This window comes from Falco naumanni, chromosome 17, assembly GCF_017639655.2.
Source record: "Falco naumanni isolate bFalNau1 chromosome 17, bFalNau1.pat, whole genome shotgun sequence".
Lineage (NCBI taxonomy): Eukaryota > Metazoa > Chordata > Aves > Falconiformes > Falconidae > Falco > Falco naumanni.
In genome coordinates, this window is record NC_054070.1 from 1315861 (window position 1) to 1333015 (window position 17155).

General features: G+C 57.9%; 1 protein-coding gene across 1 annotated transcript; it reads right to left on the bottom strand.

Moving 5' to 3' along the window:
• Positions 1 to 1313: 1313 nt before the first annotated feature.
• On the bottom strand, positions 1314 to 14360 carry DENND2D (DENN domain containing 2D). The gene is made up of 12 exons (XM_040616952.1): positions 14129 to 14360; positions 10435 to 10613; positions 9782 to 9894; positions 9620 to 9689; positions 8477 to 8554; positions 8241 to 8381; positions 6292 to 6440; positions 5954 to 6131; positions 5418 to 5459; positions 4956 to 5046; positions 4274 to 4513; positions 1314 to 3278 (listed from the first exon to the last, which is right to left on the bottom strand). Exons 1-12 carry the CDS (start codon positions 14358 to 14360, stop codon positions 3217 to 3219), a joined length of 1575 nt encoding a protein of 524 aa, XP_040472886.1. The 3' UTR covers positions 1314 to 3216.
• Positions 14361 to 17155: the final 2795 nt, after the last annotated feature.

Sequence of the window (17155 nt, forward strand, 5' to 3'; positions counted from 1 at the left end):
TGACGACTGCGTTGACTCTGGGAGGTTAAATATGCCCAGGACTATTTGCTGGCACTGAGGCCAGGTGGCAGAGGGTGACGCATGCCATAACGTGAAACTTATCTTCCAAGCAGGGCAGCTGCGTAGCAGGAACTGAACCACAAATTGGGAGCGATTCCTGAGCTGACTCCCAACCAGTGCCTGGGAGTTGTTTGCACGAGCGTGAGCTGACTAATACGATGCTGGGAACTATGTTAACAATTTAGCAGAATAAATGAGCACTTTCCAGTTCAGGGAAACATTTCTTGGCACTGTTTTATTTACTGTTGTAGACTTAGATCACGTGTGAGACAAATCTTGAACAGGAAGAAGAATTTAAGAATACGTTGCAAGTTTTGCTGATACGCTTCGATGTGACCTGAGCCCAGCTGGATGTGTCCCTGCTCCTCGCCAACACCAGCTCGGTTTTTAGCCCAGTGTCTCTAGCAGCAAATGCAGTGCCCCACCGAGAAGCAGGTAGTTTAAGAGAGGCAGATGGAGTTCAAAGAAATAAATAGGGTATTTTATTCAGCATCTGCTTTTTCAGGTGTCTTCTTTCTTCACCATGTGATGTGCATGCTTCCCTAGGCAGTCTGGGCATTAAAGGGAGGGCACCAGAGCTCCTGCCAGATTGCACCAGTCAGGTGAGTAAGCAGGCATGATAATACCAAGCTGCTTTTCAATGTTCAGGCCAACCCAACTCAAGAAACCCTTTAAACTTGCTGATCAGGATCAACATTAGTCACACAGGCTTAGGAAAGGAGGACAGAGCTGTCAGGAAGAGCAACAGCGTAATTAAAGGGAAAGATGGGAGAGGAGCTTAGGGGGGGATTTGGAGGCCCTGGGCTACGTCATGCCCCTGGGCTTGTTTTCTTTCTCTCCAGCATCTTCGGCCACCACCTGTAGCTCTGAAGCTGCTGCTGGATGGTGGGGAGTGAAGTTAGTGCCAGGGAAGTGCCCAGTTGCTCCTGTTGCTCTGAACCTGCTCCTTTTGTCTCCCTGTAGCCAACTGAGAAACTGAGCGAAGAGCCAATGCGCTTCCCAAGGGATTCTTCCCTGGGCTGGTCACAGGGAGTGGATCTAGGTCCCTTTTTCCATAACAATACTGAAAGGAGAAGTGCTTTAAGTAATTTAATATCCTATTTCAACCTGTTCTTTGACCAGTGGTCACTCACAGTAGCACCAACCCTTCTAACTCACTGTAGTTAACCCTTGCTGACACCTGTAGCACTGGCTACATTTGAACATTTATTTTAAAAAAAAAAGTTAAGGGCTGTTTTGTTGTGTATGTTTTCAGCAGCTAAAGAATACTTCCTGCCAGAGAAAAATGTAATAGAAGGTGAAGCAACCCCACAACCCAGTCCCTTACATGATTTCTAATTCTTTTCTAAAAAGCTACTACCACAGCCAGGACCACTTCCAGTTTTCTCAGACCGTTTTAACGCTTTGGAACAAAAAAGGTCAGCACCTTCTCAAAACAATAGTGAACAAGCAGGAGAAGGCAGAGGGAAGCAGTCTTTTGAAAAGGATCAATTCTTGGTACGTGCCCTTGATTTTGCATACAAAATTTTCTGCTGGCAGGTGAGCTTTTTCAAATAAAAAAAAAAACAACCCACAAAATACCAAACAAAACTCAAAAAAAACAAATAAAAACCAAAAAACCAAACACGAAAACAAAAAAACAACACAGAAAAAGACCACTAACCTTGAAGTTCCTGTAGTTAAACCTCTAACCCTCTCTCTACCAATGAGGGGGAACTTGTGGAGCCAGAGAAAATACCCACAGTGCCAAAAATAGCCTTTCCCCCCCCCCCCCCCCCCCCCCCCAATAAATAATTCTTGTTCCCCCCTACAAAGACACGGGGAGGGCTGGACAGAAATCAACCCTTTGCTTTCGGCAGGGCTAGAGCGTTCTGCTGCTGTCCAGTTTGCACCCTCGGTTTGTGTTGCGTTTGTGCATGACTGCACCAATAGTTACTTCGAAAATAAACGCCCTTTACAGCCGTCTTGTTTTCGTTAGATGTTCAACAGCTCTGAAAGCCGAAGCTGCCTGGCAGACATCCTGATGCTTTTTTAGTGTTTATGTAAAATCTCTCACCGCGGCGTTTGGTACCACTGCGAAAGTTGTGTTAACCTGTGTTTTTGATAACAGTTGCACGTGTCTGGTGGGTACCGAGTGATGTGGCAGCTTGGCTGTAACATCCCGGGGAGGAGGGTGAAGCTCTCGCCTTTGCCTCCAGCCCTTGCTGAGAGAAGTGTCTGGCCCCAGTTAGTGTGGGAAGGAACCGGGCAGAGCTGCAGCCAGCACCGGCCTCCCCTGCTGAAATATTTATTCCCTGGATGAGTGCATTAGGAGCGGGGGAGGACCATTATTTAGCTTTATATTTGCGGCAAGCATCACATTTCAGACAGTGCTTCAATGAACTGCAGGGTTTTGAAAGAAGTTGGCGTCAAAACCAGAAATGAGGAGGATGTCGACATGTTTTACTACTGGATTTAACAAATACTTCCTCCCTGCCCAAAGCTGTCATTCAGCTGTTTCCCTCTCCTACCCAACACAGCCCTGTGGCCTTCACAGTTTGCTTACAGCACAAATAAATAACCTGTTGGAAAAGAATTTTTTTGTTTCTTTAAAGAGCTAAACTGGGCTCCAAGTGGTACCAGTGAAGCAGACAGCTGCTGTAGAGGAAACTGCTAAAATCCACCGCAACCGTTCCTGCTGGTATTTAACAATGAACATCTCTTGATAGAAAATAAAGTGAAACAGTTAATAATAGAAACCTCGGAAGCTTGTTCAATAGGATGTTACTTATTTGCAAAACCTAGGTTTGTTTTAATTAAAAACAGCACTATTTCCTACCTTTTTTTTTTTTTTTTCTTTCTTTCTTTCTCTCTAATCATTACTCTACGACCTTTGATGGGACCGCCGGTGGCGGCTCGTCCCTGTTGCTAGCAGGATTGGAAAAGAAATCACAGCCTACTTGCTAGCTCTGTGCAAAAGAGTTTTCCAGTGCAGCGATGCCCTGAGGAAAAAAGAAAGGGTAGAAACTGGTGTTTGGAGCTGCCCACGCATCTCATGAGTCACGGATGGGCAAGAACGGGTGGACAGACCCAGCGGAGTCCGGCGTGCTGTGGAGCCTGCGCAGCGCAGTGCTGCTGGCGGGGACCTGCCCTGCTCCCGTGTTCCCAGGCTGGACTTCAGGAGTCCCGTCGGTGCTTCTTCTGTTCGTGGTACTCTGCTATTTTCTGCTGGAAATACGCTGTGGATGAGAGAAGGCTGCTGGTGAAGCGCTGGGGCTGGGGATGCTGCGTCTTGGGGAGCGCGCGTGCCCCCCGGGAGCCAGGCGGCTGGGCTGTGGGTGACTGCACCCAGGGGGTGGTTGCGATCGCTCCCACCCCCCTCACCCACCCAAAAAGAGCTTTATTATGCTGGGTTAGTGTAAGTTTTTAACCCTTGTGCTCACTCCAGTTTTTGTGGTTCCTCTCCAAGCACCAAGGGAGAGCAAGAGCAGGAGACCCTGGGGATGTGGGTAGCCGAGAAGGTGACAGAGGTTGGGAATGCGATGGGAGGGCTGGGGTTGTGCCATCCCTCTCCCCCAACCCCGGCAGACCCAGGTCCGTGTCTGCCTGATCAAACCTGACCTAAAAGGGCAGAGTGAGCGGCGACCAAAGTCGTGCTGGGCTTCGAGCCCCCTGGGCGGGCTGCAGGGGGGCTGGAGACCTTGGCCACCTTGGGGGTGGCAAGTGCCGGGTCAGGATGTCCCTGGCCACTGGTGGAAGGCTTGGGTGGCTTCCTCAACCCCCGTCACCCCGTCTGTCCTTGTCCTGGGCTGGGAGGAGGCTCAGCTCTGCTCAGTGCCCTGTACATCCCACAGGTCTGTGCCCGAGCTGGTGGCAGGGATGAGGCAGGGCTTGCAGGCAGGAGCCAGCTCCCAGCTGCTGCCTGCATCCAAGCCAAATATTTGCGCTGCTACTGGCATGTTTGCCGAAATGCTGAGCTCTCAGCAAGCCTGCCCTGTCCCTGGTCAAGCAACAAGATCTAAAATGAGCCCAGGGATTTTTTTTTTTTTGATTGCTTGACAGGGACAGAGAAATGCAGCTCGTGAGAGCACATGGGTTCTACTCGCTGCCCTGAGCATCCTCAGCCTCGAGCTGCATCCCCCTCCGGGCACAGGGCATCTTTCCCTTCCCCGAATAGCCCAGGACTTGCAGAGCTCACCCAGCCGAAGCGGGAAGGGGAGAGGGGGCTGTTTACCTTCCTGTGGGATCCTGCTCTTTTCTGCTTCCTCAATAAATAGGGCAAACATGTTCGTCTTCACAAATTTCTTCACGAACTTGCGGCTGGTTTTGGAGGTGATGGCTTTGCAGAAGGCTCGCTCCTGGAAGGTGCCCGAGCCATTTTTACTCCACTTGATGTGCGAGGGGTAGTGGCCAACCATTCGGACGAAGAATTGCACGAAGGCTTCAGAGACAAGAGTGTTCACCTGCTCGGATGCTGGAAGAGGACACGGAGCACAAGAGGTGGGGTGGGACCTCTGAACCAGAAAGGACAGGCTTATTTTAACCTGGCCGGTCCACAGTCTGTGCTTCCATCCCACGAAATGGCTTAAAACTTCCCTCTGCCAGTAAACAAAGACCAGACTGATCTTGCTGAGGGAGCACTGGCTGTGTTTGCTTTCCAAGGTGGTGGCACCTTTGTGGGCTAAATATCAGCAAAACCTGATTTTTTTCAGCGGAATTAGTTGTTCCTGCTCTCACGTTTCGCAGGACAGGGGAAAGGCCAAAGGGTTTCCCTCCTGTGGTGGCATTTTGTTGCAAATGGGGGCAGAAACATCCCAGGCCAGGTCCTATTAGGAAAATCATTTTGCTGAGGGCCCCGGTCATCTGTGGAGGGCAGCTTGTGTGTGTTTTACACATATATAAAGGGATGTCCTTACTGTGTATGTTGTTGTTGTTGTTGTGCCTGTTCAGAGATGTCAGCATCTCATTCTGCAGCTTGATGGGCAAGATCTCCTCCTCATCGCCGACCTGGAAGGCAACGGGGCCATGAAGGACCCGGCACCGGTGGGAACCCAGCTCAGGTGGCCGTGGCCAGCAGCTGGTGCAGCCCATCAGTGGGGCTTTCTGCAGAACTCATTAATTAATTATCATTGCAGGCTGCTGCAGCGATGCAGGGAGTGGGATGACCAGCACAGGGACCCTGCTGCTCTGGCTCACGACAAGGCAGCTGCAGTGGTCGGAGACATCCCTTCATGGGACATTCCCCCTGGATGGGTGACACTGAGGTGTGTCTGCCCCCCAAATGTTGTAGCTGGCACCGAGGGGAAAGGGGCCCTTCCCAGGACCACCCAGGCCAGCGAGCCCACCCGCAGCCCCGCGCCCTGTGCAGGGGGACCCACCGCCTGGAGGATCTTCCCTTCGCAGAGGTCAACTATCAGAGCCTGGAAGAGAGCAGAGAGTGATGTGTTTAGCCCTACCAAGGCATCTGGGCTCCCTCCCACCCGTTTTGCCATCAGACCAGTGTGTCCGCAGCCCGCGAGGGTGGCAGGAGAGGGATCAGCCCCTCTGTGCTAGAGGGACGTGGGCAGGGGGTACCAGGGCATCCCCCAGAGACCGTGTTTGCTGCAGGCTTGGTGGCTTATCCCCACTTCTGCAAGGCTGGGATGATGCCAACAGGCAGCCTGGTCAACAGCAGCTCCCCAAGCCCCCCAGGGCAGGGCTGTGGGTCCCGGGGTGGCTGGCAGCACCCAGGGGGATGCAGAGGTGTTGCCCCAGGTGCCAGCAGGAAGGCAGATGTGAGAAGCCCCAATCTCCAGCCTTCCTGGATGGGGAAAGGGCACAACCAGAGCCTCCAGCCTCGAAGCCAACCCAAACCCAGCATCACAGACTAACCGCTGGCTCCATCCAGATGCTTTCCCCCACCCGGATGAAATACCTCCTCCATCGGCTGGTCCAGGACCCGCTCCAGGTGCCGCATCTGGATGCCAACCATGAAGGGTGTGGGGCAGCAGACAGTGTCGAGCAGGCACTCGGGGACCACGGGGATGTAGGTGTGAGCCCAGGTGAAGGGGTAGAGGAGAGCAGCCACTGCGTGGATGCACTGCGACAGGACGCTGCAGGACAAGGAGCCACCATGGGGGCATTGCATGAGGAAAGGTGATTTCACCCCTCCGAGGGAATATCCCACCCCAGCCTGAGCTGCATCCTGCGCTCCTTCAAGGGGTTTTATTGTTTGTTTGGTTGTTTTTTTTAAATAAACAGAGCAGGACTCACCTCAGCTCCTCTGCCAGGAAAATAAGCCGTCGCTCCAGCACAGCGGAGGCGAAGATGGGCAGGATGAGGTGGGGGCTGAGCCGCTGGAGCAGAGCCTGAAACTCCACGTGCTCCAGGTGGGCATCCACGGGCCGCGTGAGCTCGATGAGCTGCCGAGGGAGAGCCACCAAAACCCAGCTTAGGAGGTACAACACCACCCACCCCCCCGCACCCCCCTGGCCCCCCACGAGGGTGATCTGGGAGTAATTAATGACCCAGAGTTTGTCCCTCTGGAAGGGACAAACCTCATCTTGTCCTGCTTGGAGGTTTGGGCTGTGCAGCGCTGAGGATGCAGGGGAAGCCAGCAGTGATGTGCGCCGTGGGCTTTACTGGTTTGGGCTCTGCATTTTTAACCAAAATGCCTCTTTTCTTCAGCGCTCACAAGTCCCTGGTAGGAGATGGAGGGGGACGTACCCCCGCCTTGGTGTCTGCCAGCTCATCTGTGAGCAGCAGCTTCCAGGAAAGGCAGGAGGGATGAGGGCATGACTTTTGCTATAAAAACCACAAAAGCTTCCTCAAAAGCCTCCCTGGCAGGGCCGGCTCGCCTGTTCCTAGCCAGGATGGCCCAAAAGCGAGTTACCTGCTGGGTATTTGCAGGTGGCCTGTCTGTCCTGCTGACAAGAGTCTCCCAAACCTGGTCGAAACATCTGCTGTGCTGCAGGCAGCCCTGGGACGGTGACGGCTGAAGGGTTAATAGGACTGTGCAGCTCATGAGGAAGCCTTGGCCCCTCTCCTCAGCTGTAGAGGGGGGAAATCCCCCCCCTCCACGTGCCAGGCCACCTTGCCAGCAATGCAGCATCTTCCCAGCCAACAGCATAAGGCTTGGCTGGGCTCCGCAGCCCCATTCCAGCACAAATCCTGCACAATCCCCAGCTCCCAGCCCATACAGTACCCAGGATTTATTTTCACCCCTTTTCCCTGTTTTCTCACTGATCTCCTCGACTTGCTTTCACCCCCGCCCAGAGCCCCAAAGTGCAGCTCTTTCGAAGAACGCCCTGGTGCAGCCTCCTTCCCCATCGCCCCCAGCCGCCATCCACGCGGCCTGGCCCGCAGCCAGGGCGTTGAGCAACCTGCAAACCCTTGCAGAAGCCTTCCTGGATGAAGAAATCTCTTGCAATTCGACAGCCGGCTGCTAAATTGTACTAAGGAAGAGGGGTCTCGCTCTCAGACCCACCCTGGCAGGATGCAACCCTGGGGTGCTCAGCACTGAGGTTATTTTGTCCTCCCCATTTTTCTACCCCAGCTTTGCCACAAGAGGAAGAAAAAGCCAAGTAAAAGGCTCTGCCCGTGCGAGCCTGGGCCGTGCGTGGGCGAGAGGAGCCCCGCGGGTGCTGTGCCCGTGTCAGCATGCCTGTGCCGCTGCGGCCGCCCGCTCATCCTGCTGAACTGGGGCGAGTGTCGAGGCTGAGAACTGAGCACCACGGTGCCGAGGGGAGGCTGCAGCCCGTGACACCCCCACGACAGCCCCGGCACCCCCACGCACCCCAGCAGCCCTGCCTGCTGCACCCCGAGGTGTGAACGCGGGGCCCAGCGGGGTGCAGCCAGCTCCGCTCCAGCCCCGGCGTGCTGCCCCGCTTGGACAAGCACCAGCACGTTCAGAAACAGCGTCCGGAAAGTTTTGTGCTGGCGGCTCCAGCCCGAGGCTGAGGGAGCTGCGAAGATGGGGCAGCATCACCTGTGGGTGGGCTCCATCCTCATCCTCACTGCTTGCTGCTCTCCTCCTGGACCAGGAGGGAGGTGGCACCCATGTTCCCAGGGCAGGAGGCCCCCAGCAGCCTGACCCACCACCCACTGCTCCAGTGAGCACCTATGGGTGCTGCAGATGGGGAGGATGATCCCAGAGATAGCCCAGGCTCCTCACATCAGAGCAGCCCGGGAGGGGCCGCTGAGCCCCCGAGACCCCTACCAACCTCTGTGCCTGACTCAGGGATGAAGCTTTTAATGGTGACACTTTTCCCTGGAGCTGGGAAGGGTGATTCCCGAAGGCCCTGCATGAAGGGGTAAATCACAGCCATGGAGATCTGGCGCCTCTTCTCCACCTCATCCAGGATCTGGGGGAGAAAAAAAATGAGCTGGGAAATCCCAGCAGGCAACAGAGTGGCAGCCTGGGCCAGCGCCGTGCCAGGTGGTGCCACCACATCCCTACCTTAGAGAAGAGCCCGAAGCAGCCCAGGCAGCTGATGATGCAGAAGACCTCAGGGAGGCGGACGCCACGGCCGGATGGCTGGAAGAGGATGGGAAAAGTGTTGGAGCATCGTCCACCCTCACTCTCTCCCCAGAGATCCCCCCCAGCCCCACTCTCTCCTGCTAAAATACCCGATCACCCGCTGGGGATTTTCAGAGCTGGAGCTCAGGCCAAGGATGCAGTTGACGCTGTAAAAGCAGAGGGTGTCCGGAGAAGGCAATGGCATATTCCCAAACTTTCCTGCCCCTGACACAAGTCCTTTGAGATGTCCTGCCCCACCATCCTTGGGGCTAATCCTGCCTCCTGCTGGAACGGGGACCACCGAGATGAGTGCCCAGGCTTTTTTTCCCTTTCCAACTGGACCATCCTGGGTCCATTTGCAGCGCTCCAGATGTGCAGTCCAAACAGCCAGAGCTCAGCCCTGGCTCCAGAAGTGGGCAAGTTCCCCAGGGAGTGCAAGGGTGATGGGGTCCAGCAAATCACCAAGCTGTGGCGTATGGCCCTGCGGCTTTATGGCCCTATTTAAGCAGGCTGTGCATAAATCAGCAGCCAAGGAAGACCTCCATCACACCTCGCAGCCCCCCGAGCTGGCCAAATGCATGAGCTGAGAAAGGCAACCCCCGTTCAGAAGCAGGTTCTGGGGATGGGGCTGAGGGCACCAGGCTCTTGGCACCTGGATGGGCACGCACACATCCCCATCCCAATCCTGAGTGGGGTTTGCAGCCACCCTGAGCACTGTGGCCAGGGGAAAGGAGCCAGGGAAGCTGCAGGAGATTGGTGGGGTGGCAGCGACCACTGGTACAGGGAACGGCACCTCCCAACTGCTGCATCTCCTGGCTGCATTTCAGACCAGCCCTGGGCTACAGCCAGCACTGCTTTCCTCCATCCAGCACCCAGATGATGCCTCAGCAGAAGAAAGCTCCAAAAAAAATCCTTTGGGAACCCCCTTGTCATCATCTTCGTCAAGGTGAGTGGCTTTCTAAGGCACATGCCCAAGAGCTGTACTCTGGGCATGGCAGAAGGCATCATGTCCCACCACGGGGATGGGGTGGCACGGCCAGCACCGACCCAGCGATGGGCGGTGGGGCGGTGGGATGCTCTCACCAGCAGCCGCCTGCAGTAGCCGATCTTCCTGCTGCCATCCACATTGGTCAGGACGAAAGAAAAGGTTTCGCTGCAAGGAGAGACAATGCGTGGGGTCGGGACGGCCCTTGCAGCCCTCAGGGGTGGGCAACCACGGCCGAGACCCCGCAACGGGGTAGGTACCTGGTGAACTCGGTGACGGGGGCCCAGTTGTTGCCGTCAGGGAAGCAGAAGAGGGGGATGGCTTGCAAGAGGCGTTCCTCCTCCTCCTTCTGGCCCTTCAGCAAGTTCTCACGCTGGAATGAAATGATGCCAAGAGTCAGGGTGCTGGAGGGTGCCTATAGTCCCAGGGGATGGGGTGGGATGGGGTGTGTTCCAAAGCAGCCCCCAGCTCAGACCAAAGCAGAAGGTGCCTGCACATCCCTGGACAAGCATCTCCCAAAAAATGCAATTTTTGACTCTTTTACCCCATGGATAATGGGGCAAAGCAGAGGCACCCAGGGCCCCCTCTGCGAACATGGGGTCTCCTCCTGTGCCACCTCCCCAGGGTGTGATTTCACTGCTGTGGTCTCCCCTTTTGGGATAGGGGGACAGGGAGCACCCCTCGGATTTTTCTCCTGGTCTTTGTGGCCCTGGGCTCGGACCACAGGGAAGGACCGGCAGGTCCCAGCAACCCCAACCCATGGCAGGCAAAGCCCTGGGGTCTGGGTCTGCATCTGCAGGGCACAGGGTATTCTTCTGTCTCCTCCCCTGGCTCTAGTGATGGGGAAGCAGCAACAATCCCTTTTTCTCTCAATTTGGAAAACTCATCTTCCTGGAAAGATGGGAGTAAATACCTTTGGGAACTGGTAGATTATCTTGGGTTCGTAACGTCCGTCTGATGTCTTCTTCAGTGACACCACCACCAGGTACTCGAAGAAAAACTGCCCAGCAGAATAGACAGAGCTCCGTTCTCCTGGCCTCTGCGGCACCCGTGCGGGGTTGCTTTCTGCAGCAGAGGCGTCCACTTTTGCTTCTGTAGCCAAAAACCAACCAAACAGAAAAACAGAGCAGAGTGAATGAAAGGTGGGAGCTGTCCCGAGGGCAGGAGAGGAGTCACAGAGGGACGCAGGAGCAGGGCAAAGTGGCTGGAGGGAATGGGCACCCGGTGCACAGGGTGTTTTGGTCCCTGGCAGCGAACAGCTGGGGACACAGAAAGGCAAAACGGCTTTTATGAGTCTTCTGGGGAAAATCAAATTGCCATCAGACACTCCCAGCCCCGCTTTGCCCCATTCCAGCAGGGGCAGAGGGGCGGACGCCCAGAGCGAAGCCAGCATGTGTGACAGTGGAAAGCAGACAGTCTCTGCAGAAAGCATCTGCGGGAAGGTGTGGGAATGCTTTTAGAGCAGCTAATCTTATTCCCTTAGGGGGAAAAACAAGCAAACAAACAGCACAGATCTTGTCTGAGCACCTCCAAAGGCTCCAGTAAGATGAATCCCAACCTCTCCCAGCCAGATGTCCTCAGTCCTGGGAACTGCTGATTGCAAATGAGATGCTCGAGGGTATTCCCTAAACCACAGCTCCCAAAGTATAGCAGTTCCCTGAGATTACATCCCATTTCTTGTTTGGGCAGGTGGGGAGGATGGCTGGCGAGAGTAAGCCATCATAACTTGAAAAACTAGAAAGAAGAGTGAAAGGAGCCCAAGCCGGCATCGCCAAGGGTGCTGGGATGGTCATGGTGGGGCAGTGAGCCCCGGGGGCTGGGAAGGAGAGGAGCTGAACGCCGACGGGAGGCTGGAGCCAGGCTGTGCCGCAGCTCTGCCCTCTCCCAGCAGCTGCTTATGACTCTAAACCCCCGGTCCCGGGCCCTGAAACTGTCCTGGGCTTGGTCTTGTCTCTGATTATGATGGGAACAGAAATGCTTGAGCTGCTCCTAGGAATAACAGGCAGGAAAACAATTGTGTGGCTGGATGAAATAACCAACTCCTGCAATTTGTCTCCACATCCTGGAGTTTGGCTCTGGGCTCTTTTACTTGTGCTGCAGTTTGGCAGAGCAAGGCATTGGCCATGGCCAGCTGCTCCCATCGTCCTTCTTCCCCCGTGCATGACATCCTCCTCCAAAAGCAGTGCTGGTGGACATCCCATCCCCGTATCCCTCTGGCTCCGTAGCCACCTCTTTTAGTCTGGAAACAACTTTCCAGCCTTTGCTCTAGGTCATCATGGGCCGACAGGAGCAGAAAGCTCATCCGAGGAGGTGACACTCACAGTCCCATCATGGGATGTCCATTCCCAGGGACCAGAAACGCCTTTTCCAGGTCGGGGTGGGGAGATGCACGAAGCCTCACCCGTGTGCACCCTGAGGCTGCTCCACCTCCACATGCAAAGTCCTTCCTCTTGGCAAGGTGCAAGTCATCCCAAAGAGGTCCCTTTGCAGCAGGGGGAAGCCCAGGAGCATCCTGAGGATGAGACCCAGCTGCAGACACCTCTGGTTTGTCCTCAGCAGGGATCACCTGGATGACAGCTCAGCAAGGTGCCCCAGGCCAGGGAAAAAAGGTTGACAAGATGCTCTTTGCTTCTCCTGCCGCTCCCTGGGATGCTCCAGTAATGGCTTCAGTCCAGTCTCACCTACAGGGCCAGGACCCCTTGGAACCAGGCTGTGCAGCAAGGAGGGCTGCTGGCATCCCCCGTCCTCGCTGGGCACCCGTGTCTGTTGTTTTCCCATCGCAGCTTGCCAGGGTAGGGTGAAAGGCCAGCTGAATCCTGCCTATCCAGTCCCGTCCTGCATTTCAGAGAACAGAAGATGCACTCTCAAGCAAGGGCTGGATTTGCATCTTGTCCATGGGGTTTTCAAACAGCCAAGTACAACCCGCTGCTCCAGGGAGGCCAGTCGTGCCAGGCTGCGGCTCTGCCCCTTGCAGCTGGACCCGCGGGCCTGCCTGCAGCGAGCCGGTGTGGCGAGCCCTGCCAAAAGCGTGGTGTCACCCAACAGTGCTCCCCTGCACCAGGTCTGGCCACAAAGCCCTCATTGGCAGAGCCTAAATCCCCCTGAGACTGTAACACCCCACCCCTGCGCTGGAAAACGAGCTCTGGGGATGTACAGGACCATGCACCGTCACGCAGCGTCAGATGGGTTTAATGTGGCATCAGGGGTTCCAGCACTCCCCAAAACCGGCAGGATTCCCAGTTCCACATGTGTCCCGGCAGCATGAGCCACTGTCACAAGAGCTTTGTCCAACTCTCCCATAGCCCAAGTGGGAAGACTTGGGGACCACCCCACAGTCCCCCCAGCAGCAGGAGCAAGGAGGAGAATGATCCAGGTGGCCAGGGGGGCCCACGCAGCTCTGGGATGGAAAGGGGCTGCTGGGGCTGAGGATTTTCACCCGCCCCTGTGCCGGGCACGGAGAGGGCAAAGGCTGCCGCGGTGCACCCCAGCCCACGCAGACATGGCACCGCAGCTGCCAGTGGTAAAAGAAAAACACATTTTCCTGCACAAACAGCCTCCCTGACCAGAGCCGGGTTTCCTTATCAGCCGAGGGCTGAGCCCCACGCTACGATGCGGCACAACCTGTTTCTTTCCTCCTGGAAAAGTCCCGGGCTGCTGCAGTGTGCCGGAATCTCCTGGCCTGGCACGAGGGTTTGTGGCGCTGATCCGGTGCACAGCCGCCCACCTGCCCGGTCGAGAGGAAACGGCTTCGGTGTTCTCACACCTCTCCTGCTGAGCTCCAAACCACATTCATCGCACCCAGGGCCAGAGCCAGCCAGCACAAAACAGACGGGGGGTAGGGTGGTGTTGCAGTGACCCCCCCAAAGCCACAGGTTGCCCCAAGGCTTGAGATGCGGTGGGCCAGGGAACGCCGAGAATCCATCCCGTAGCTCGGAAAAACTCACAAATCCCCAAGGACCCACTGCCCGCAGCACTGGCCTGCCCGGGGGGCACCGTGCCCTCGCTCGGAGGCCCGCAATGCCGCCCGTGGTGGGCAAAGGGCTGGGAAAGCTTAGGGGGCTGTGGTGGGAGGGGCTGCCCCGGGGAGGGGGTGAACCCCTGGGGAGGGGGCACACTCCTCCGGGACGGGGTGGGCTCCCGGGGTGGGGTGCAGCTCCCGGGGAGGGGGTGCACGGCTGGGGGCTGGGGCGAGCCCCGGGAGATGCGGTGACCCCCGGGGGCTGGTGGCCCAGGCTGGGCTCCGCAGCGCCTACGGGCAGGGCTGGGGGGCAGCGCGCCGCTGCCGCTGCCGGTGCCGCTGCCGGTGTCGCTCCCCGGAGCCCCGGTCGGTCCCACCCGGCGCGGCCGCGCTGCGCCGCCGGGCAAAGTCCCCGCTCCGACGGCAGCCGTCGGCTCCCGCAGCCGCCGTCCCGGGGCTGTGACCGGTCCCGGCACCGACACCGGCACCGACACCGACACCGGCACCGACACCGGCACCGGCACCGGCACCGGCACCGACACCGACACCGGCACCGACACCGGCACCGGCACGGACACCGGCACCCGCACCGGCCCTCCCGGAGCCCGGCGCGGGGCGGTGCTCCCCGGCGGCCCCTCCCGACCCTCACCTCTGCGGCCGGAGCGCCGCAGGCTCCGTCGGAAGAAGCTGCCGATGGAAGCCATGGTGGCCCCGGTGCGGAGCGGCGCCGGTGCGGAGGCGGAGCGGCCCCGTGCGGAGCGGCCCGGCGGGGAGCGCTCGGCTTCCGCCCGCCGCGCTTTCGCTTTCCCGGGGGAGGGCCGCGCCGGGCCGGGGCGGGGAGCGGAGGAGGAGCGGGGAGCACCTGGCACCGGCCGGGGCATCGCGAACCCGCCCCGGGAGCGGGGGCGCGTGGGCACGGGGAGGCCCCGGGGGGCCCGGGCAACCGGGAGAACCGGCCATGGGGGCTTGCCCCGGGAGCAGCGGGCACGGGGGCACCGGGAATGGGGGAGCAGGGAGCACCCCGGGGTCCGGGGATGCCAGGAGGAACCGGGCACGGGGGAGCCGGGAGAACCGGGCACAGAGATACCGGGAGCGCCGGGCACGGGGGAGCTGAGCACCCCTGCAAATGGAGCTGGGCATCCCGGTGGGGAGCCCGGCACAGCCCGCGCAGGGCACGGCAGGGTGGGAAACGAGGCAGGGACCCTGGGGATAAGGGGTGGCTTTGCCCTGCCCCAAACCTGCACACCCCCCCCTCCCCACCCCCCGTCTGAGCCCTGCGCCCCCCCCCCCCCCCCCCCCCCCCCCCCCCCCCCGCCCCCAAGCCCTTGGCCCCCGGATCCCGCTGGTGCCAGGGATGTGCCCAGTGCAGTGCTGCAGGGCTGGGGGGACACTGACCGTCCCCCCCTGTGCAGCGGGATGGGGCCCGCTGAGCCGCCCTGATGGTGCCACCGTGCTCTCATCCCCACGGCCATGGCTTGTCCCAACTCCGCTTGGGAACACTGGCCGGGTTTGGGAACACTGGTCAGGTTTGGGAACACTGATCAGGTTTGGGAACACTGGTCGGGTTTGGGAGCACTGGTCGGGTTTGGGAGCACTGGCCGGGTTTGGGAACACTGGCCGGGTTTGGGAGCACTGGCCGGGTTTGGGAACACTGGTCGGGTTTGGGAACACTGGTCAGGTTTGGGAGCACTGGTTGGGTTTGGGAGCACTGGTCGGGTTTGGGAACACTGGTCAGGTTTGGGAACACTGGTTGGGTTTGGGAACACTGGTCAGGTTTGGGAGCACTGGTTGGGTTTGGGAGCACTGGTCGGGTTTGGGAACACTGGTCGGGTTTGGGAGCACTGGTCGGGTTTGGGAGCACTGGTCGGGTTTGGGAGCACTGGTCGGGTTTGAGAGCACTGGCCGGGTTTGGGAACACTGGTCGGGTTTGGGAGCACTGGTCGGGTTTGGGAACATTGGTCGGGTTTGGGAGCACTGGTCGGGTTTGGGAGCACTGGCCGGGTTTGGGAGCACTGGTCGGGTTTGGGAGCACTGGTCAGGTTTGGGAGCACTGGCCGGGTTTGGGAGCACTGGTCGGGTTTGGGAGCACTGGTCAGGTTTGGGAGCACTGGCCGGGTTTGGGAGCACTGGTCAGGTTTGGGAGCACTGGTCAGGTTTGGGAGCACTGGTCAGGTTTGGGAGCACTGGCCGGGCTGTGCCTTCCCTCGGGCTGGCGTTTCTCCACCGGGCAGATTTATTCCCCCTCTCCGGGTGACTCAGAGGTGCCGTGGCCCAGGCTGGCCGGGGGCCGGTTGCCCACCCTCTTCCTCACAGGAAGGGAGGCAGTTCGTTCCTGCTGCGATACGGTGGTCGCCCTGTCCTGGGCACGCAGCCGGGATCCCTCCGGAGCCGCTTGGCTTTGCTGGGTGGTTTCACTGCTCCAGACCCATGAACAAGGGAAGTCTCCTTAAAACCAGTGGTATCTTCAAAAAAATTTCCTTCTTCCCATCCTTAGCCTGCCCACACCCCTAACGTTTCGCCTGCCAGTTTTGGGCGCCGCTTACACAGAAATCCAACGCCCAGGAGAGGCCCCCCTGGGTGCCGCTGCGGCTGGGGGCTCTGGGTGTGATGAGCTGTGCACCGTTCTCAGCCTCAGTGCCAGCATGCGGCTGGTTGCATTTGTAGACCAGACTTCCTACACCAAACACCCTCCTCTCTTATTGTACACCACCTCCCACCCCCTTCCCCTCGCCAGGTGGGTTTGCAGCCGGGAGAAATGGCCTTCGCCAGCCGGCAGAGGTGGCCGGAGCTTCCCAAACATGTTCCCATCGGCGCATGCCCCTGACTCTGCTGCCGTCCTGGGTTATCAGAAAACTGCTGGTCCAGGGAACATTTTCTGGCTGATCCTGAGTGGGTGGAAGAGTATTTGTGCTTCCCGGAGAACAGGGCAATGTGTTTGTTTGTGCACAGGGCTTGTTCCCAGATGAAGGGAAATTAAAAAGTTCGGGGTTTTCCCCCTGGATTCTGGAGGAAAATCCCTGATTTCCTGGAAACCAGAGTCACCTTGGGAAAACAGCCGCTGCCTTCAGCCAAAAGAAATCCCCAAATTCTTTGATTTTTTTCCCATATACACAAATCTTTTCTGCTTTCTCCCTTTAAGGCAAGTCTCCGACTATGATCCCGCCTCGATAATGCCTTGACTCCGCTCAGAGCCGTGTTCCCAGCCACAAAACCTCCCGGCTCCCGAGGAAACACTGTCCCTTTGTGTCCGTCGCACAATCCAGCAAACCTTGCGCTGCTGAAAGAGGTTGAACTTCTGAATATTCCCACTGAAAGCTCCTTTCTGCGGGGAGCCAGCCACCCACCGGGACAACAAATGGGCACATTGTGGGACCCTCGGGGCTGCTGGCCACTGCGGATGCAGCGCTCGCCCTTGTGCTGCTCTGTCACCGCTGCCAAAATCGTTTCTCTTCCCTGAACCAAGCCCAGCGAGGATTTTTTTTTTTTGTTTTTTTTTTTTTGTTTGTTTGTTTGGTTTTTTTAAGTTTTTTTTCCCTCCTTGCAGCCCGGTGCTGATGAATACACTCTGGAATTTGGCTTCCTGCAGGCGTGGTGTGTTCAGACTGCAAATATCCCATCGTGAGCATCCCGTGGGGCTGCATCGCAGTGGGACCGGGGTGTCCTCCCTCCCTGCCTG